The 21,651-nt window shown below is 36.1% G+C and overlaps 2 protein-coding genes across 3 annotated transcripts; both read left to right on the top strand.

Annotated features, from left to right (window-relative positions):
• Positions 1 to 116: 116 nt before the first annotated feature.
• LOC149381287 (uncharacterized) lies at positions 117 to 4,506 on the top strand. Its single transcript, XM_089601329.1, has 2 exons — positions 117 to 1,769; positions 2,722 to 4,506. Exons 1-2 carry the CDS (start codon positions 117 to 119, stop codon positions 4,504 to 4,506), a joined length of 3,438 nt encoding a protein of 1,145 aa, XP_089457455.1.
• Positions 4,507 to 15,801: 11,295 nt separating this feature from the next.
• LOC149381286 (uncharacterized) lies at positions 15,802 to 20,701 on the top strand. Of its 2 annotated transcripts, XM_089601947.1 has the most exons (9): positions 15,802 to 16,291; positions 16,707 to 16,893; positions 17,237 to 17,370; positions 17,478 to 17,590; positions 18,589 to 18,835; positions 19,442 to 19,594; positions 19,984 to 20,063; positions 20,178 to 20,227; positions 20,327 to 20,699. In XM_089601947.1, the coding sequence occupies exons 1-9, from the start codon at positions 15,860 to 15,862 to the stop codon at positions 20,461 to 20,463; spliced, it is 1,533 nt and encodes a 510-aa protein (XP_089458073.1). In that variant the 5' UTR covers positions 15,802 to 15,859; the 3' UTR covers positions 20,464 to 20,699. The 2 variants fall into 2 exon arrangements, with proteins under 2 accessions (XP_089458073.1, XP_089458074.1); XM_089601948.1 differs by lacking the exon at positions 19,442 to 19,594 and having other exon boundaries at positions 20,327 to 20,701.
• Positions 20,702 to 21,651: the final 950 nt, after the last annotated feature.

Raw genomic sequence — 21,651 nt, 5'->3', positions numbered from 1 at the left:
ATCTGTACATCTCAGATAATCAATGAAGATTTGTTTTGTTCACTGTAACAACTTCGTTCACTCTCTCTCCTGAGAATCTTGATTCTCTTCTTCTTCGTTCATTCTCAAATCATATCATGGTATCAGAGCAGGTCAATCCGCAGACCTTCTCAGGTGCTTTTTCAGGCGACCAACTCACGGCGACGATTCGACCATCAGCACCAGTTTCGTTCAATCATTCAATTGCCACAAAGCTCGATCAGAACAATTTCCTGTCATGGCGGAAACAGGTTTTGCTCGCGATTCGAGGCCATCGGCTTCAGAAATTCACATCCACAACCTCCGTAGTACCAGTGAAGTTTCTCACAAAAGAAGACGAACTCGCCGATAACCTAAATCCAGAGTTCCTGGATTGGGAGCAACAAGACCAATTAATTCTCTCATGGCTGTTCTCGTCAATGACAGATAGCCTGGTTTCTAGGTTTTTGAACTGTGAAACCACCGCTCAACTCCTCTCGACATTGGAGGCATTTTTCGGATCTCAAGTCCGCGCGAAAGTCGCTCAATACAAGCTAGCTCTGCAAAATGCAAGAAAACAATCGCTATCGATCAATGAGTTTCTCATGAAGATTCGCAACCTTGTGGATCTCCTCGCTCTCGTCGGAGAGAAGACATCGGAGAAGGAACACATCAACGCCGTTCTGAACGGTCTTCCAGAAGAGTACGAGATGTTTGTTACCTCCATCAACCTTCGCGTCGAGCCCTACTCCGTCACAGATCTGGAATCTCTACTTCTCAACCATGAAGTAATGTTGGAAAAGAAGAACAACGAGAATGAGATTCTAGGTCACACAGCGTCAGCGAATTATGCGAAGGGAAATCACCAACAACGAAAGCCTTTCCAGCCAAACAATTACTCCTCGACGAACTACAATCAACAACAGCGCTCAAATCAACAAGGCCAAAGCTACAACAGTGGATTCAACTCCAACAATGGCAGAGGAAGAGGAGCGCCATCACAACGAGGAAGAGGACGAAACAATCAAGCTGGAAGAGGACAATGGCAGAACAATCGTGTTCAATGCCAGGTCTGTGGAAAGATTGGGCACGTCGCGACTCAATGCTATTATCGATTTGATCACTCTGTTTCCGGACCGAGTCAACTACAAGCACCTCCGATACAAGGCAATGTGGCTCATTTGCACCAGAATCAAGGTTGTACTCTCTTCAATCCTTATTCTGAACAGGCGTGCCAATTCGATGATTTCTCTCAAGATCAGAGTGCTTATGCAATGGCTGCATCTTCATCAACCTATCAAGACTCAGTCTGGTATCCAAGTGAAGAAGCAGAGTGGTATCCAGACTCGGGAGCTACAAATCATATCACCTCTGATTTGAGCAATCTCTCAACCAAGTCAGAGTTCCAAGGAACAGACCAGGTCCACATGGGAGATGGTAAGGGAATTAAAATTCAAAATATTGGTTATTCATGCTTTCAATCTCCTTATGTGCATAACAAACTCCTGTGTCTCAAACAACTTTTACATGTCCCAAAGATCACTAAGAATTTGCTCAGTGTCTCTAAGTTTGCACAAGATAATTCTGTCTTCTTTGAATTTCGTCCTGACGAGTGCTTTGTTAAGGAAATTGACAGTAAATCTGTTCTGATGAGAGGAAAACTCAAAGGAGGCCTGTATGTTTTCGACACCTCTCAGATCAATCTTCACCAGCCTAATCTTGTCCATGCATCAACCACAAAGTCTCCACCACCAGGTCAATCTGTGCAAACTGTCTGTTCAGAGTCAAATTGTTTTTCTGTTTCTACAAAGTCTTTGTCTAGTCTTGAGTGCAATATAGCATCTACTGTACCTACTTTCCAAATTTGGCATAACCGTCTTGGTCACTCCTCCGATAAGGTGATCAAGACTGTGTTACAACATTGTAATTCCTCTACGATAAATAAAATGCCAAATTCTGTTTGTTATGCTTGTTGCCTTGGTAAATTACACAAACTGCCTTTTTTCAAACTCTACAACCAAGTACACTCAACCTCTTGAACTGATACATTCTGATCTTTGGGGCCCGAGCTCAACCATATCCACCAATGGCTATAGATATTACATCCATTTCACAGATAGCTTCTCACGTTATACATGGGTGTATCTTCTTAGAGCCAAATCTGAGGCTTTACAAGCTTTTAAGCAGTTTAAAGCTCAGGTTGAATTACAATTAGGTACTAAAATAAAGGCTATTCAAAGCGATTGGGGAGGGGAGTATCGAGCCTTTACAAACCTTTTACTAGAAATGGGGATTCAACATAGACTGTCATGTCCTCATGTTCATGAGCAAAACGGGTTAGCGGAGCGAAAACATAGGCATCTTGTCAAGACAGCATTAACTCTTCTATCCCATGCCTCTATGCCTTTCAAATTTTGGGATGAAGCCATTAGAACCTCTGCCTTTATCATAAACAGACTTCCTTCCAGTGTTCTAAACAACAAAGTGCCTCTCACTGTTCTTTTCCACAAAGACCCTGAATATGACAATCTTAAAACCTTTGGATGTCTTTGCTACCCTGATCTGCGACCTTACAATAGACATAAGTTCGACTACAAGTCAACCCCATGCACTTTTCTCGGGTACAGTTTGAGTCATAAAGGGTTCAAGTGTTTGTCTGTGTCTGGCCGTGTTTATATTGCACGAAATGTAATTTTTGATGAGCTGAATTTTCCTTTTGCACAGTCCGCTGTTGTCTCACACAGTCCACCCAGTTTTGACATTCCCTGTACAGTGCCTCTCAAAGTTCTCTCATCTACACCCATATCACAACCCATTCCCTCTCCATCTATCTCTTCCACACAACCACACAGCTCTCAATCTCAGTCCTCACCGTCCCCTCATTTGGAGATTATTGCTGATAATCAGAATTTTGAACACATTATTCCCTTACCCGGCGATCCTATAGTGGAAAGCCGCTTGGTTTCTTCTGAGCAGGTACAACTCGGTGACACTACAGCGCCACAAGCAGCTCCTACTCATCAAATGGTCACCCGGTCTCGGAATGGCATTTTCAAGCCGCGTGTTTTCCTTGCCACTCGAGAGCCTGACAATGCAAAGGAGGCGATTCTTATTCCAGAATGGAAGCAAGGCATGACCGAGGAGATTTCTGCTCTGATGAAGAACACTACATGGCGTTTGGTTGATCTACCACCTGATCGGAGGGCCATAGGATGCAAATGGGTGTTTAAGCTTAAAGAGAACCCAGATGGTACCATTCTTCGTCACAAGGCACGTCTCGTGGCTCAAGGCTACAATCAAGTCGCCGGGTTCGACTACTCGGAGACCTTTTGTCCAGTTGCCAAATCAGCGACGATTCGGGTTATTCTCTCTATTGCTGTGACAAAGGAGTGGGTCATACACCAAGTAGACGTGAATAACGCCTTCCTAAACGGCGATTTGAAGGAAGAGGTCTATATGAAACAGCCTTTCGGTTTCGAAGACAAATCAAGGCCGCAGGCTGTTTGTCGGTTAATCAAGTCCATATACGGCCTCAAACAGGCACCGCGTGCTTGGTTTGAAAAGTTGCATGATGTCCTGGTCGCTGAAGGCTTCCACTCGGCTCGCTCCGATCATTCCCTGTTTATCCTCCACACGTCTACGCTGACTATCTACGTTCTTGTTTATGTGGACGATATCCTCATCACCGGGAGTAATGAAGCCGCTGTGACACAGTTGATTAAAAACCTTGACAATCAGTTCTCATTGAAGGACTTGGGCGAACTGAGTTACTTTCTTGGCCTAGAAGTCAAAAAGACTCCGACAGGTCTCTTTGTTAGCCAGTCCAAGTACATCAAGGATTTGCTGTGTAAGGCAAATATGCAGAAAGCTAAGTCCACAAGAGCTCCTCTGACAACGGGCCACAAGTTTCTAGATTATGGAAGTCCTCCGGCCCAAGATCCACACCTGTACAGAAGCATTGTGGGAGCTTTGCAATATGTTACCATGACCCGTCCTGAGTTAGCTTACAGTGTAAGTAAGGTCTGTCAGTTTATGCACGCGCCATTAGAGGACCACTGGAAGTCTGTCAAACGCATCCTCAGATACCTCAGTGGCACAGTTGATTTCGGCCTCAACTTCACTCGTAGCGATCCAACCTCAGCGATGACTTTGAAGGGCTTCTCTGATTCCGATTGGGGATCTGATATTCTTGATCGTCGTTCAACCTCAGGGTTTTGCCTGTTTCTTGGGTCCAATCCCATCTCTTGGCAATCCAAGAAGCAAACAACAGTCTCACGCTCTTCAGCTGAAGCTAAGTACAGAAGTCTCGCGTCGTTGGTCTCAGAAGTTGTGTGGACACAGAATTTGCTCTCCGAGTTGCACATATCCAGTTCACAGCCACCTACTCTGTGGTGTGACAATCTGAGTACTGTCCATCTTGCTGCAAATCCTGTCCTTCACGCCAGGACGAAACACATCGAGCTCGATTTGCATTTTATCCGCGAGAAGATCAACACTAAGCAACTCTGAGTTCATCACATTCCAGCTGCTGAACAAGTGGCGGATGTTCTCACTAAACCAGTCTCTAGCTCCAACTTCGAGGTCCTGCGTTCCAAGCTCAAGGTTCTTCAAGCTTCCCCATGAGCTTGCAGGGGAGTGATAGAGTACACAGCTGAGGTGGCGTGACAGCTCAGCTATATTAGTCAAGATGGCTTTATTGTAATTAGTATAATTCAGTTAGTATGATTGGTTAGAAGTTGTTAAGAGTGGTTAGCATTACTGATAGTATATAAGTAAAATCTGTACATCTCAGATAATCAATGAAGATTTGTTTTGTTCACTGTAACAACTTCGTTCACTCTCTCTCCTGAGAATCTTGATTCTCTTCTTCTTCGTTCATTCTCAAATCATCACTCTGAGCTAATTTTCTTTTTCCGTGTCAATTGGGTGTAATTGATGGTGGTCCAGAGTCGTCGGTATTTGTAAGCGTAATTTAGCTCTAATTGATGGATTTTACTTGTTTTATTTTTTTAATTAAAAAAATATTTTCTATGATTTATGTATATTTTTAAAATTAAAAAATCTTTTCTATGATTTATTTAAAAATCCTCATAATAGCTATGTTCTATCAATTTACGACAGAATTTACTTTTTCTTCATACCAGTCCAGTAGAATCTTTATTATTTATGCAAAAACTCATAAATTGTTGACTTCATAAAAAAATATAAATATTAGCTAGATAAGCTAAACAAGTCACAATATTACACATCAGAATTATAAAAATTAAATAATATGCACAAATATATTTATTTGAATGGACAGTTGTGGGTTTGCTTGGTATTATATGTAGAATCCTTGAGAGAGATGTATTATATGAATGGACAATTTATTTAATATTTGAATAGTTGGACTATAATTTTAATAGAGGGTAATCCTTTGATTAGTTAGAATAATTTCTTAAAAAATAATAAACTAAAAAAATCAAACAACCCCAAGAACTCGAATTGATTGATCTCAAGAAATTACTTCCGATTTGGGAATGAGCTCGTAGCCTCGGCAGCTTTCCATTAGCTGGATGGAGATAACCCCAACTTGCATTTGAGAGACCATGATGTGGGGTTCTCCCTCGACTCGGTGCTGATGTCTGCCCTCAGGGTGGGATCCAAGATGTTCTTGTTGCTTAAATATGAGATAGGACACAGTTTAGCGAGTCATGGATCACTCTCGATCTCTTCAAAATGACCTTTTCCTTTATCCTCAAAGTTAGGAGCTTTGCACCGCTTGCCAAACTGTAACCTGTCTCGTGCTTGTGCAACAAGAGCATCGTGGACCCCACCCTAAGCGCAGACATCAGCTCTGAGTCGAGGGAGAACCCTACGTCATAGTCTCTCAAATGCAAGTTGGGGTTATCTCCGTCTAGTTGATGAAGCACGATGGTAATGTGGCTCTTGTGCGAGGGGTTGGTCAATCGTGATGATCTTGAATGATGACGTGTTCATGAACTTGGGGATGGAAGTGTAATTTTCCAATGGAGCACCTAGAAGTGCAGCAACTTGCTTAGTTGCTATGTCATTTCCATGCTTTGTGAAAGCGATGTGTCGTGACTTAATTCCATCGAGTAAGGAGAACAACTATGTTGATGAAGAAATCCTCCATAGACTTGCCAACAACTACGTACTTTCGACCATTTGATTGTTGTCATAAGCAAGTCAATAGTCATGAAAATATTAAATCCGAGCAACACAAAGCATGGGGGTTGTCCAAGCATTGTAGCTTCTGCGTCTATTCCACCCACATCCGAACCATCAATCATAGTCGGATGAGAGTCCCTATGAAATAAGGTAAGGGATTTTCTGCATAGTTATGTGCTCCCGAAATCGCTGGGGCGGTCGCGTTGTTCTCAACCCTTCACTTAACCCCATATTTAAACTCTTACGAAATTACTTTGAGTTTATAGTGTTGATTTCCTATTCGCAGTTGTCTCGATGTTGAAGATTGTTCAATGAATATTTATACTAAAATAAAAATTCTTCCACGTAGCTCATAATTCCATCATCCGAGTTAGTAAATCTCTTACATGATTCGTAAGTAATCTCTTTAAAGTTTACCTTTTATTTATGGTTTTCTTAGTTAAAATAAAATATTTTTTTTTTAGATTCGGTCATGTTAATTAGACATACTCATAGTATATCAAAATCAATATATATATATTAATTTTTTTAAGTAAAAAAAAAAAATCAATACATTATGTTCCAGCATATTTGTCATTTCTCCATGCTTCAAAATTTTAAATAAATCCCTTAGTGTGCCGCATGTCATCCTTCTAGACGATTGCTATGATATTAAAAAAAAAATAAAAAATTAGGCTTCAACTCACTCAAAATATGCTACCTCATTGATACACCTTTTAGAAGAATTCCAAGTTTGAAATCAAATCTTTTATCTTGATGTATTCTAGAACATATCTTAAACAAACTGCATTATATTAAAAATCTTGTAGATTAAAATGTTGAACTAGATAATATTTTTCACTAATCTTTGTGGCCAGAGAAATCCATCAAGATTATTCAGGCAGTTTAGTTTCCTATCTTTTGTTTCAACTGCTCGTTAAGAAGAGAAAGATGTGTTTTGACTTTTGAGGAATTAAATAGAAGATGGAGGCAGACAATGCTTGTATATATAACTTTACCACTTTCTTTTGCCTCGTATGTGCTCGGTTAATTATTTGAGAGAACGACAATAATGAAACAGTGGCTACATTTATGAAAAGCATTTGTCACGATCATGTGGTGACTGGTGCGGAGATTTTATGTACTTAATCCAAATCTTAAAAAACATATAGAATTTCAGTTTACATTTATACTTTATGTAATATTTAAAACATACATAAAATATCATGTTAAACTAAAGTGGGACCAGAGCCGGCTCAAAGAAATTGGGGGCCTGGGGCGAGAAGAAAAATGAGGGCCTTTTATAATTATATTTAATGACAAAATATAAAGCAAGAAAATTACACAAAATCCACTTTTCTTGCTTTTTGAGATGCAAATTCAGAAATTAAATCTTTATACTCAAGTTTGTCTAACAATTCTTTTTCAACTGACAAAATAGCAAGTCCACTAAGTCTTTCTTGACACATAGATGACCTCAAATAAGACTTTATCAACTTCAACTTGGAAAAACTTCTCTCTGCGGAAGCAACAGAAACAGGAATAGTCAACATTATTCTATAAGCAACATAAGCATTAGGAAAAGAATCAATATGCTTAATATAATTAAGTATTTCCATCGAATTGCTATCATCCTTTTGGAAAACTTCCCTTAAAACCTTTAATTCAGAAAATAAATCCAAACCATCTAAATCAGAATTTCCATCATACCTTAAAAAACATTCAAGATTCAAACAACATTTTTTCAAAGTATCTTCATCTAATAGCTTAAGTTTTTTAAAGTTAAACAAAAAATCAAATAGATTTTCAAATACTTTAAATTGTTCAAATCTAGTTCTAAGAGAAGTTATTACTTGATCAACCATAAAAATAAAATATTCGACCCTAAATAACTCCTCGGGAGATCTTATGTTATCATCAACATCATTTTCTTCAAAATGTTTTTTTCTACGGATAACTCTTTTTTCACGAAATTTAGGATCTATCTTCATCTCATTTGCAATTTCTTTTGCGGAAATCATAGCAGATACAAATCCATTTTCACGATAATTTTCAAAAAAAGAAACAAGACCTTTTAGTTGATCTATAGCATCGTCGATATGAATATCTTGACTTTGAAAGTTTTTGCTAACCGAATTGACAACAAACAAAATATCATACCAAATAGTCATACCTAGCAAAAATTCAAAATCCTCCAATTCATATATTGCTAGACATTTAGCTTCACTCTTTATTTTGGGATCTTCACTTGTTTCTTCTAACTCAAATAAAGCATCTCGAATTTTAGGTGCTTGAAATTTAATTGCTTTAACACTTTCAATACTACTTTCCCAACGAGTTTGTGATAGTGACTTGACTGTAAGATTAGATATATTATTTTTCAAAATTTTCCATCGTTTGGGAGAAGAAGAAAATAATGAATAAATTCGTTGAAGAACTCCAAAAAAAGATACGGCCCTAACACAAGAGTTTGCAACATCACAAATGACTAGATTAAGACTATGACAACCACAAGGAGTATATAATGCTCTAGGATTTACATCTAATAATCTTTTTTGCACACCTTGATTTTTTCCTTTCATATTAGATCCATTATCATATCCTTGACCTCTTGCACATTGTATATCAAGCCCTAAACATTTAAGTTCTTCCACAAGCTCATCAAAAAGTCCTTTTCCGGAAGTGTCGTCTACATTTAGAAATCCTAAAAAATATTCTTGAATCATAATAGGATTTGTAGAAATATCGACGCACCTTAATATCATAGTCATTTGTTCTTGATGGCTTACATCCGGAGTACAATCAAGAATAATATAGTAGTATTTAGCCGCTTTTATTTTTTTCAAAATTGTATTTTTCACCTCTTTTGCTAATATTTGAATCAATTCATTTTGAATATTATGTCCTAAGTAATGATTGTGAATTTCACCATTTTGAATACGACGAATATGCTCTTTCATGATTGGGTCAAATTCACTAATCATTTCAATTAAGCTCAAAAAATTCCCATTGTTCTCTTGAAATATTTTCTCATTACTTCCACGAAATGCCAAATTATTTTTTGCTAGACTTTTCACAATGGCTATGATTCTTACTAAAACATTTTTCCAATGTTCCTTCTCTTTATTAAATTTTTCTTGGACATCTTTGTCAATTGTTTTATTCTTAGACAACCCCACTTGAAAATCAAACCAAGCACTCATATTAATCAAATGTTCATTGCTTGTCTCGTGACTCTTCAACTTAGAACTAAGATGTTTCCAATCTCTAGTTCCTTCATTTCCTAGTTGACTCATACATTGTTTAACACCAAATAGTTTGCAACAAAAACAATATACTTTGTCCAAATCTTTAGAATAAACCAACCATCTCCTATCATGTTTCTCTCCATTTGATAAATTTCTTACATAATGAGAAATTGCAAAGTGTCTAGAATTTTCATCTTTGGGAAAAATTATATCACTTTCACGTATTGGACCTTTCTCTATTACTAAATTTTTTGACTTGTTATCTAAATTTTTCCATCTTCCCGGATCATAAATACGACTCAAGTCATCAATAGTTTCTTGATTTTCATTATCATCTAGTGAATTCTCAATTTCATGGGTATTCTCTACAATTGGGTCAGTGCTATCGCCTAATACTTCTTCATTTATTTCTTCATTCGATTCTTTGCTTGAATTTGCTTGATCTTTTTTATTGCTTAAAACAAATTTTTCAATTGCTCCTTTTTGTGATTTAACAAAGCTTTCTAATTTTCTTTTTTTTTTGAATTTTTTCATATCCCGATGGGTATTTCCTATTCGACATATCTAACACTAATTACTAAAATGCTGATATTAAAAAAAAACGCAACACACACAAAAGCAAAACTTATAATATAAAAACTAATAGAAAACAAATAGTAATAAAAAATAATAAGAGAGAAAGATAAAACCCGGAAATATTGAAATAGCTTGGTATCTTGATCTCTTCTCCTTGTAAACCTGAAAATAAAACAATAAGAAGTTGAGTTTTTTTTTTAAATATGAAAATCTCCAGATCTTTTTTTTTTTTGGCCACTTGAACGTTTTTTTTTTTTTTTTTTTTTGGTAACTTTTGAGTATTGTAAAAGCAATTGAATTAGACAAGTATAAATAGGAGGATAAAATATCTATTTAACGGTAAAAAAAAAAAATCAACGTCCAGAGCATTCAAACCCTTCAAATCGCAGCATCCAAACCAAGAAAATCGCAACAAATTTTGGCATTTAATTGTTTACCGTTATGCAAGTGACAACCATGTATAATAAATGGCCAATGGACTTATTCCTAAAAATAACTAAGCCCAGAATCACAATCAGACTGCCCAGCCCACAATCACAATCAGATGCCCAGCCTTCTTTTACGTGAGGCTCTTTTTCCTTTTTTTTTTTTTTTTTTTTTTAATAAATCAGAGGGCTGTCCTTGGGTGGGGGCCTTGGGCCTTTGCCCCACTCGCCCCACCCTTGGGCCGGGCCTGAGTGGGACGGCTTTTATCCTTTTTTTGTGAGTGCGTTTTCTCTCTAGCATTCTTAGGGTTTTTGGATTGTTTTGAAGTTTTCTCTTTTGTGAGTTGTTCCGGTGAGTAGTGCGGTGAGCGTTTATTCTTATGGGTGGGAAACACTATTGTGATGTGTGGGAAACACGAGTGTAGGTGAGAGCTCTGTTTTTACGGAGATCTCGGGTTTACAGTAAGGAGTGGTGAGGGTGGCCGAAATGTCTAAGCTGAGAGATTCAAGGGTTTGGAGATGGGTAGCGAGGAGGATGAGGAGTTGGAACTAACCACGTCGTTCTTGGCAAGCAACCTGCACATTAATTTCCCTTGTTACAACGGCGGAAGTGGTGAGGGGGAAAGCGTATTTTATGGCGGAGAAAATTCTAGCGTCGTGATTGGTCCGGACTAAATATATCTACGAAGTGTTTTCGATGGTGTGGAGATGCAAGAGGCCCTGGTTTATCAAGGAGATTAAACAAGGAATTTTTCAGCTCAGGTTTGATATGAGGGAAGATGGTGGTGGAGTCTTGTGGATGGTCGTCATTGGACTTGCAAAGGAGCACAATTTGTGTTAACTCCTTGGCAAGAGATGTTGACAATCGACGAAGTGACGTTTGTTGAGTCGCCATTCTGAGTTGCCTTGTTAGGTCTTCTATCGGGGTACTTGAATGAGAGGAATGAGAGACAGCTTGGGGCAATGGTAGGAAGAGTGATTGGGAACACCGAATGAGATGCCACGTCGATGAGAGTGAGACTGAAGTGGCGGCAGGAAGCCTCTGAAAGCAGGGTTCTTTCTAGAAAGAGATGGTTTAAGCCCTCTCAGGATCCAATGTAAATACAAAAAAATTGGGAAGATACTTCTTTATATGCGGACTTCTTGGCCACGAGCAAGATGAGTATGGGGAGAGGAATTGGGTGTTGGTCCAGTCAAAACATTCTCCAATAGTGTATATGTATGGAGGGTGGCTATACATTAAATCCATGACAATGTCTTGCTTCCAGGGAATGGCAGAAATGGTGGGGAAACTGTCAGTTAAGGAAGCGTCCATCCACCCGAAACAACGAGAAGTATTGAGGAAACTTGAGGGGATGGAGATCAGGACGCCCAGTCCGAAGACGAACCAGATGAGCTCTGCGGCTGGTATTTCCTCGGCTACGAGTTGAAAAAGTCGACCGTCACAAGTAGGCGTAAGTATGGAGAGTGGTGGGGAAGAAAAGACTGTAAATGCAACGAAATGGGGCTCTGAGAATGTCAGATTGCGAGACGATGTAATGGAGGTGCGCACAATTGGGGCTGGTACAACGATAGAGATTGTCGGGAGTGGTCCCTACAGTCAAAAGGGAGAGACATTATCCACTGATGATGTGGAAGGAAGTAGCATGAGGTGGAACAAGACTTTGGTATTGAGAGATGGGCATGAGCCGATATTAAAAACGCCTCTTGCTGCAGCGGGGCCTAGTGGGCTGATTTCCATGAAAGGGGAACTGGGCTTGAGGGATGCTCTCATTGTAATTTACGACGACATTGAGCTGACCCATGAGAGTTCAAGTAAACGCAGATATGTGTCGTATAATGAATCTAGGAAGAAAAAGAAAACGAAGGAAGATGGAGATGTAGAAGCAGGATCGAGCGAGATGAACATATGGGAAATAATGGCGATCGCAAGGAATCTCCACTTGAGTTTTTCTAAGAGAGCTGGAAAGGAAGATAAAGTGAAAGTAAGGGAAAGAAGCTGATCAAACCAAGGAAGACGTTGACCAAGAAAAGTTCACATCTGGCCAAACAAGCTCTGATTAGCATCGAGGAGGCTAGCTCAATGAGGATTTTTGCTAATTCCTCACTAACATTGGCCGAGGAGGCAGGCCTTAACAACCCCTACCGCGTCAATGTTAGTGACACTCTCTTGGAATTGTCGTGGTCTCAACCGAGACGCAGCGAAGACAGCTCTGCGGAATCGAATAAATGAGTGCAATCCGGATGTAATTTTTTTATGGAGACAAAGGTTAGTTATGAGAAGATGCAGAGGTTGCATATCAGCTTTGGGTATTGGGGTGGATGTGGTGTTTCGGCGGTGGGAAAGGTCGGGGGAATTTGTTTGTGGTGGAGGCGTGAGGTTGCAATTATCAAATCCACAATTACTCAACAAACTTCAAATCTAAATCAATAGTATAAACAAACTTCAACAATACTCAAATCCAAGTTCAAAACTCCAAAAATAACAAAATCACAATGAGTCTTAGAAAGCAAGTAAAACTACAAGTATAGAAATAGAAAATATTGAGATGAAAAGGTAACAAGAGATGAGGTAGAGGATGATGGTAAGGGAGACTGTCGCTTCTTCTTTTACTTCTTCTTCTTCTTCTTCTTTACTCCCAAGCTTCTTCTTATTCTTCAATGGCTCTCAAGAGCAACCAAAACTTGGTATTTTTCTAATGGGTAAAATGATGATGTATTTGGACTAGATTAGAACCTTATGGCATTGGATACCATATTTTTGGAGCATTTTGAAACGTTGGATGGAATCCAAGAGCCAAGATTAGCTCATAAATGAGCTCTCTTAAAATCTTGGTTTGCCATCATGCGCGTCGCGCAAGGCCTTAAGCGCAACGCGTGGAGGTCAGCGCGCTAGACTCTAAAACTTTGGATGCCTCGTGAAAATGGATTGCGCGACACGTGGAGATTCCTCTGATGCCTACCAGCGCGTCGCGTGCTACATCTTGCGCAACGCGTGAGGCTTTTGTTGACTTCTTCTCCAGCTTTGACTTTAGCTCCCGGGGGTCGTTTCTTGGGCCATTAAGCTCAATTCTGCTTGTTTTTGCACCGTAACCATTCTTTGCTCTATTGAATCTAAAAATCACTAAAAACTACCAAAAGTTATCGAATAACCTAAGGACTTGCTTTGATTTTCGTATAAAAGGGTCGGATTTCGTGTGAATGAATCACACTCATAAGCCATCTGGATGTGGAGAAACAATAAAATTTTCAACGGGGTCACGAGGCTGAGCGATGAGTTGATGCAAAGGACTGAAGCAAGAATCCCTGAACTTTGTGACCTGGACCGGGGCACAAAGGATAAAGGTACGGCGAGCGCAGGAAAGCAACAGAGTAAATGGAAGTATCTGACTACATGATTCATTAAAATAAACTCAGACGCGGCATTTAGCAACCGAAGAGTGGCGATTGGATTAGTGGCCAGAGGCGCGAATGGGAAGATCTAATGGATGTGGAGAAGTAAGATCAAGACGGCCGCATCAATGGAGGCAGAACTAATGGGCTATGTTTTAGCTATTCAACTTGCAAAATTTCGTAATATCTCATGAGTCATTATTGAGGGGGATAATAAGGTACTCTTGGAGAATTTGATGAACAACAAATATTGCCCGGTTTGGCCTCTTATCCCTCTCTATGCGTAGGTTCGAAGTTTGGTGAGATGTTTCGAGTCTATAATGTTTTCTTGGGTTCCTAGGTGTGAGAACGAGTCCATGCATCAGTTGTGCAAATGGGTTATGCATCAGGACTTGAGTGATTTTTTTATTTTTCAGGAAGCTCCATTCCTTGTTCGGAGAACTCTTTTAAAAGACTTTATGGTGAATTAATGAATTGGGGTCTTTTTATCTCACTCGGTCTGACCATGGATGGGAGTGAACCATTTACCCTTCCAAATAAAAATATAAAATATCCGCCAATATATCTGTTGGTACAGAATATCTTAGTAAACCATATTCTCGATATTTTATTGATCAACATTTTAATTCTCTGGTTCAGATGAAAATGCTCTCAAACTAAATATAATAAGAATAATAACATGCTTTCACAAATAACGGACTATTTAGAGTTTCTACTTTGTGTGGAACTTTGGTCCCATCCATTAGTTATTTTGCTTTTGTGTGTGTTTACATTTTTTTTTTTTTGGCTAGCATTGTGTGTGTTTACATGTATTATTGAAATATTCCTTTCACACTAATAGTCCGATAATATATATATATATTTAAAATAGTCCAATTTTTATTTTATTAAAAAAAACAGCTCACGTGGTAAATTAATAAACTAAATAATAAATTAATTAATTTACTGTAGATCGACTATTTTTTAATAAAATGAACGTTTGACTATCATCTTAAAATAAGTTAAAAGATTGACTAGTTACAACAAATTTTTCGGATAAATAAGAGTTTCCATTTTTTTAATGGAAAATCACTTTATATTACATCACATTATGTTCATATGTGATATATTTTTAGTTGAAAGTTAGAATCCAGATACAATGACAACATTTTTTGTGGTTTGATGATTGTATACAAAGCATAGTGAGAAAGGAAATAGCAGTGGCCCTAGCTATCACTATTCCCTGATCACTATCCGAGTTAGTTCCTTCCAGATGAAGAGATGGTCGCATTTTCAGTGCAATTTCTTAATTGATAGGTATACACTGAGAATTTTATCCGCGTGACAAAAAACCAGAGCATATATTATAATTACACATGGACCATCAACTCCTATGTCATTAAGGTCAAAAGTTCCAATTTTATTTATTTGTTTATATCTAGTAAGAAGTTATAAATATTAAATACCCTAGAACTATCATAATATATATTGTTACGACATATATATGTAAAGGGGCATAAGCTAAATGAAAAGTTCTAATAGCTTCTAAGAAATAACATAATGTAAGGGCCAACGAAATTGATTCTAGCAAAATTCACTTAAATATGTTTATCTAAGTACAGAAATTGCCTATAGTATATTGTCTTTTAGATTTCAATATCAGAAATATCATATTGATAATTCAATTATAAGAATACCATGCAACCATGTATTTTTAACAGAATCAAGATGAGGAGAGAGAAACGAGAGAGAATGATTCAGAGTGAGAAAATTCTTATTGACTGTTTGACTGTATAACAAACCAATCAGTTAGTTAGATATAAATACAATTCTGACTTCTAATCCTGGTCATCCATCTCTAACAACTTATGATGGACGGTCGATACTCTAATAATTTTTATTACCGCTTTTTTATTTATTTAAAAAAAATTAATAAAAAGTTAGTAATATTCAACTTAAACTACTCCTTAGAAGAAAAAGCTACTATGTACCAATACTATATAAGAGCGTGTAGATTGGAAGCAAAAGATTCAAAGTCATCCTATATGCCATAATATAATACTCTCTCTCTCTCAATAACACTTTCCCCACATGAAGAGCCCTAACAAATTTTCAATGCAAGCATGCTTAAATCTTGTAGTACTCCTCGTCTCAATAATATCTTCCTCTTCTTCTTTTTTGTCATCTTATGGTATTAAGCCTAATTTGATTCCAAGATTAAGTCCAATAGAAAGAACACCACCATTCCTTCATGATTATCAAACCCTTTCTTTGGACTCAGTCTCCAACGATTTATTAGAGACTTATTTCTACAACCAAACCCTTGACCATTTCAACTATAGGCCCGAAAGCTATAAAACTTTCCCACAAAGATTTGTTGTGAACTCCAAATATTGGGGTGGCAAGAATGCTCCGATCTTCGCTTACTTCGGAGCGGAAGCGCCTTTAGACGGTGACATTCAAGTGATCGGGTTCTTGGACAATAACGCCCTTCAATTCAAAGCCCTACTAGTCTACATAGAGGTACAAATTTTTCTATACCATAAGTTGGTCATAATTAAAGCTTATTTTTAAATACAAAAGTAAATCGCTATTATCATTATTATTATTACTATTATTATTATTATTATTATTATTATTTAACATATATATTACAAGAGATATGTCCTAAAAATATATGGCACTTGATTTATATATTCTTACTCTTGTCATTGCTCTACTGTTTTGCGCTAATATCATATGGATGAAGAAGTGTTACCACTAGTACAAATTGTGGATTACACAACGGATTTTTCACAACATTTAATTTAAGTGTTGTGGAAAATCAACATTTTACAATGGTTATTTTGTACTGTTGTGAAATATTAATGTTTTTACAAAGGTTATGCTTTTACAGTATACTGATTATTGGGTTTCATAAATTTTTTCCCTTTATCAGCATAGATATTATGGGAAATCAATTCCTTTTGGGTCAAGGGAAGAGGCGCTGAGTAATCCAAGCACACGTGGGTATTTTAGCTCTGCTCAAGCGATCGCAGATTACGCAGAAATTCTCTTACACGTAAAGGATAAATACCATGCTCCAAATTCTCCAATAATTGTTATTGGCGGCTCATATGGAGGAAGTAAGTAATAATATATATCTTTAAATCCATTTTATCTCTTCCAGTCACAAAAAGAAAAAGAAAAAAAAATATTAGATAGACTAATAAAAGCATGTTTTAACTACAGAATTAACAAGGTATTGATCGAAAAATAAATCTGCATACAGTTTACTTCAATTAATTTTGTCATCAAATATAAATAAGCAACATTTTTTTTTTCTCGCGCTCATATCGTCTATTGGTAAAGCATACTTGTTTCCATTTTAATTAATTTTTCTTTTAAACTATATATATATATATATACATATATCTATATATCTATATATATATATATATATATATATATATATATCTAATTTTGCAGTGTTGGCTTCTTGGTTTCGGTTGAAATACCCTCATATTGCTCTTGGAGCATTGGCCTCATCAGCACCGATTCTTTATTTCGATGATATCACACCACAAAATGGATACTACGACATCGTCACCAAGGACTTTATAGTTAATATCATTCAAATTATTGATTTTTATCTTAATACTTTTTTTATTTCATACCTATAAACTTAACACACATCACATATCATACGTATCAATAATTAAAATTACAGGAAGCTAGCCAGAGTTGTCATGACACAATAGCGAAATCGTGGTCCGAAATTGATAAAGCTGCTTCGAAGAAAGGAGGACTTGCAACACTCAGTCGGAAATTCAAAACTTGCCGGTAACTTTAATGTATTCATGTGTATCCCTGTATGCATATAGTAGTCGAGTTTATACACAAATTTTTCATATTGACTTTATATTATAGTTAGTAAATTATTTTAGAAATTTTTTAAGAACATAAAATTTATAAGATTTTTATTATTTATCTTGGAGTCTTGGTATACACACATCTATCTATTTACTGTCTGATTTAAAAAAATAAAAATAAAAATATCTATCTTCTGGGACATTCTTTTTTTTTTAATTAATAATAAATGTGAATATCCGTAGAAGCGGAATATTTTAATTGATATGAATTCATTTACATATTTTCTAGTGACTACATAAATATTAAATTACCCGAATTTCTTTGTTATAAAAAAAATAAAAAATAAAAATAAAAACCCATACTCACTGTAATACAATGATTTTCAGTGCTAGGGTTGGAAGGTCGTAATAAGAGTAATATATTTCATAAAGAAAAAATAATATTGAGTGGTCTATAAGATATTCGAGTGCTACGTACAACACACGGTTTGCTTTGTGTTATTGACTATCCTCCTCTATAAAATGCATGCGCATCGAGATATAGATATATATAGGTGGCATATATACATACGTACACATTCCGCAATATATATACGTAAACAGTAATACACAGGCACATTGAAATGGAATTGTTCTATATTTCAAAATAAAAATATTCAACACTGATTCTGTATTGGTCCACCTATATTGTTTTATATAAAGAAAGAATTTTCAACTTATACATGGAAATGGAATGCCTATTCAAAGCAAAAAGTTGACCATTGAAAATCGTTTATATATTGTGTGTAAAAGGGAGTCGTAAACTCGTAATATAGTAAGTTGACAATAAAATCAGATTAGTTATTTAATTTATAATAGCAGTAAATAGTAATAGTGACTCTATATACTGAGCTTATTATAAATCAATCTGAGTAAATCATTGATATATATATATATATGTATATCATGTGTGTATGTATATATGCGTAGGCCTTTGAATAAGCCTGCAGAGCTGAAGAACTCGCTGATATCAACGTATGCCACGGCAGCGCAATACAACAAACCACCAAATTATCCTGTGAATATGGTGTGTCAAGGCATTGACAATTCCTCTATTAATTCGCGTGATATTTTGGGAAAAATATTCTCAGGCCTTGTCTCATATTCACCACGTAAACCATGTTACATCAACCAGCCACGCAATATTTCTGAGACTGATAGTGGTTGGAGTTGGCAGGTATATATATTCATCATTATAAACATGGTTTAATATATTTTTGCATTACGTGACTCCTAATTTTTTAAAAAATTTAAAATATTTTTCCATAGTTTCTTTTTCACTAACAATTTCTCAATTTTTAAAATTTAGCAGCTGTGACATTTTTGTAACTATTTTTACAAAATCTCAAATGTGCAACATGCACATAACCTTATTTTTCGGGTCAAAATAGTAAGCTCACGTTCTAAAACAACCATAAAATAAACTTTTGGACAAATCCACATGCGTGGATGACTCCATAATATTGTTGTCGAAAGTAACATGACTTTATTATTGCTTTTAATTTATTCACATTTTCGTTTTACATACCTTAAAAATTAAAATTAAAGTCACATACCCTACACTAAAAGTTTCATCAAAGAGAAGAGATTATTTAGTGCCATAAATCCTAAACCCTAAATTTTAAAGGTTAATTCTCAAATTTTAATATTCCGAAAAGTGTAGCCTATAATTTAGAGACTGCATATATAAATATAAATCCCTATATTAATCCACCGTGTCCAATATATATTTCTCATATATATATATATATATATATATATATATATATATATATATTTATAGACATGCAGTGAGATGGTGATTCCAATAGGAATAAAGAATAATAGCATGTTTGAAGATTCGGCATTCGATCTTGATAGCTTCATTAAGGACTGCACTGACTTCTATGGTGTCCCTCCTCGCCCTCATTGGGCCACTTCTTACTATGGTGGTCATGTATGTTTATCATCATCATCCTCATACTTTAATTTACTCTGTTTTCTTTTGGATAAATGGCTTTTTTTATTACCTGGTATGGAAACAAGGAAAGAGAGATAGCTAATAATAGTATTTGCTGATTTGTTTTTTTAGTCTGGCATTTTTCTATATAATGCACTCTACTATTAGTGTCACACTGTTATTGATCGTAACACATATTTCTTTTAATTACCTAGCGAGCTATTGGTTACGTGTCCCGATCAATACCTTGAGAATATGATATTATATCTTCTTCTTTTTCTTTTCTTTTTTCTTTTAAAGGGTTAGTATATTATTATTCTAAATGTTTAATTATTTCCTTTTTTATGTAACTAACTCCACGTATTATGCGGCAATATATATTTCAGGATATAAAGCTGATACTCCACAAATTTGGTAGCAATATCATTTTCTCCAACGGCCTCAGAGATCCTTATAGCAGCGGCGGGTAATTAAACTAATTATTTGTGTTTAAAGAAATATTAATTAGAATGAAAATTTATTATTTTTAACTTTATTTAATGTTGTTCATTAAGTTAAAATTTTATTTTTTTCCTAATAGGGTTTTGGAGGATATATCAAAAAGTATTCTGGCCATACATACAACCAATGGTACGCGTCTTCACAATTAATTTGTTTATACCTAATAACGTCTTCAAATATTAGAGTATTATTAGTTGGGCAACTAAATCTATAACCTTGATTTTACAGGGTCTCATTGCTTGGATATTCTTTACGCAAAGGAAACCGATCCAGATTGGTTAGTCGAGCAGCGAAAGATTGAGGTCAATATTATCAAAAGATGGATTCATCACTATTACATAGATCTTCAAAAGTTCAAAAAATAGGATCAAGTCAAAGAGGAATAGTGGGCTTTTCGATCTTATTCAATAAAATCGAATGTAATTTATATATTAATACTGTTATTTTCATGTTCGAGTGATAAACTCAAAAAGCATTTGACCCTATATATGTCGATGAAAAATTCTAATCAATTTGAATGAATATGCGTAATATTTTGTTTGTATTAACAGAGAGATTTTACACTGTAATAAATACAAAATTACACACTATAATAATTAGTTCATTCAGCCGCGACAAATTTCTCCCGTAAGAATATGTCGCGGCTAAATTTAATTTAGCCGCAATCTTAGTCTCGACATTTATCGCGGTTGAAAGCTCATCGATGTTACGAAATAGCTGCGACTATTGTGGCTACACTATAGCTGCGCCGATAGTTTCTCTGACTTGAGTTTGAGTGGGCTGTTAAGACATAAAAGTGATGTGTCATTTTCATATGTGTTGTTGATTCTTTTCTTGCTATATGTCTAGTCATATCTTACGCATTCTCTTTGCTGTTTCATATGAGTATAACACCAATACTATGCATTCTCATTTCTTCAATTATATATATATATAGAGTAGTTTTCTCTCTCAAGCTCGAACTCTCTACAAAATCTAATATTACATGATATATATATATATATATATATATATATTAATTTGTTTTTAAAATAAAATCTTCCGAAAATTCGACATTATGTTAATTCGTTCACTAAATATCTCTTGGAGGAACAAAGGTATTGTTGAAATTTCCACGCCGAAATCCCTCTCACAAATAGAAAACTAAATAAAACAATAGTAAAGAAGGACACAAAAATTTAGAGTAGTTCAATCTCAAAATGAGATCTACGTCCACTTTGTCGCTACAAAATCATTATAATTCAATGGAATGATGTTTACAAAACTTGTTCTCTCTTTTATCTCTGTACCGACTCTCTCTATTTTCTTTTCCACGCGTATAAGAGTGACGGCTACAACATATTTATAGATAAACAACTAGGGCAACACACACACTGTCATCTGGTCTCCAGCTCTATGTGATCAGCTCAACGATCGATCTCAACTCTACAATCGACCTCGCATTCCACTCGTGAGCTCGGTGCTGGTCTTCAGCTCGACTACCGATTAGGCTCAACACCAATAGGTATTAAACTATATTAACATATTTAGTGTGCAATTTCTTTAGATACAAT

This window comes from Urtica dioica, chromosome 11 (assembly GCF_054948205.1).
Source record: "Urtica dioica subsp. dioica isolate 48M chromosome 11, U.dioica_male_clone48M_v1_H2, whole genome shotgun sequence".
Lineage (NCBI taxonomy): Eukaryota > Viridiplantae > Streptophyta > Magnoliopsida > Rosales > Urticaceae > Urtica > Urtica dioica.
The sequence above is the reverse complement of the archived record's forward strand: the minus strand, read 5'-3'. Positions and strand labels throughout refer to the sequence as shown.

Bases quoted from the DNA above. Each gene is read 5' to 3' on its own strand.
- LOC149381287 (XM_089601329.1), top strand. From the start codon at position 117: ATGGTATCAGAGCAGGTCAATCCGCAGACCTTCTCAGGTGCTTTTTCA. The intron at 1,770-2,721 runs GTCTGTTCAGAG...CCTTTTGCACAG, and splicing joins CAGGTCAATCTGTGCAAACT to TCCGCTGTTGTCTCACACAG.
- LOC149381286 (XM_089601947.1), top strand. From the start codon at position 15,860: ATGAAGAGCCCTAACAAATTTTCAATGCAAGCATGCTTAAATCTTGTA. The intron at 16,292-16,706 runs GTACAAATTTTT...TCCCTTTATCAG, and splicing joins CCCTACTAGTCTACATAGAG to CATAGATATTATGGGAAATC. The intron at 20,228-20,326 runs GTACGCGTCTTC...TTGATTTTACAG, and splicing joins GGCCATACATACAACCAATG to GGTCTCATTGCTTGGATATT.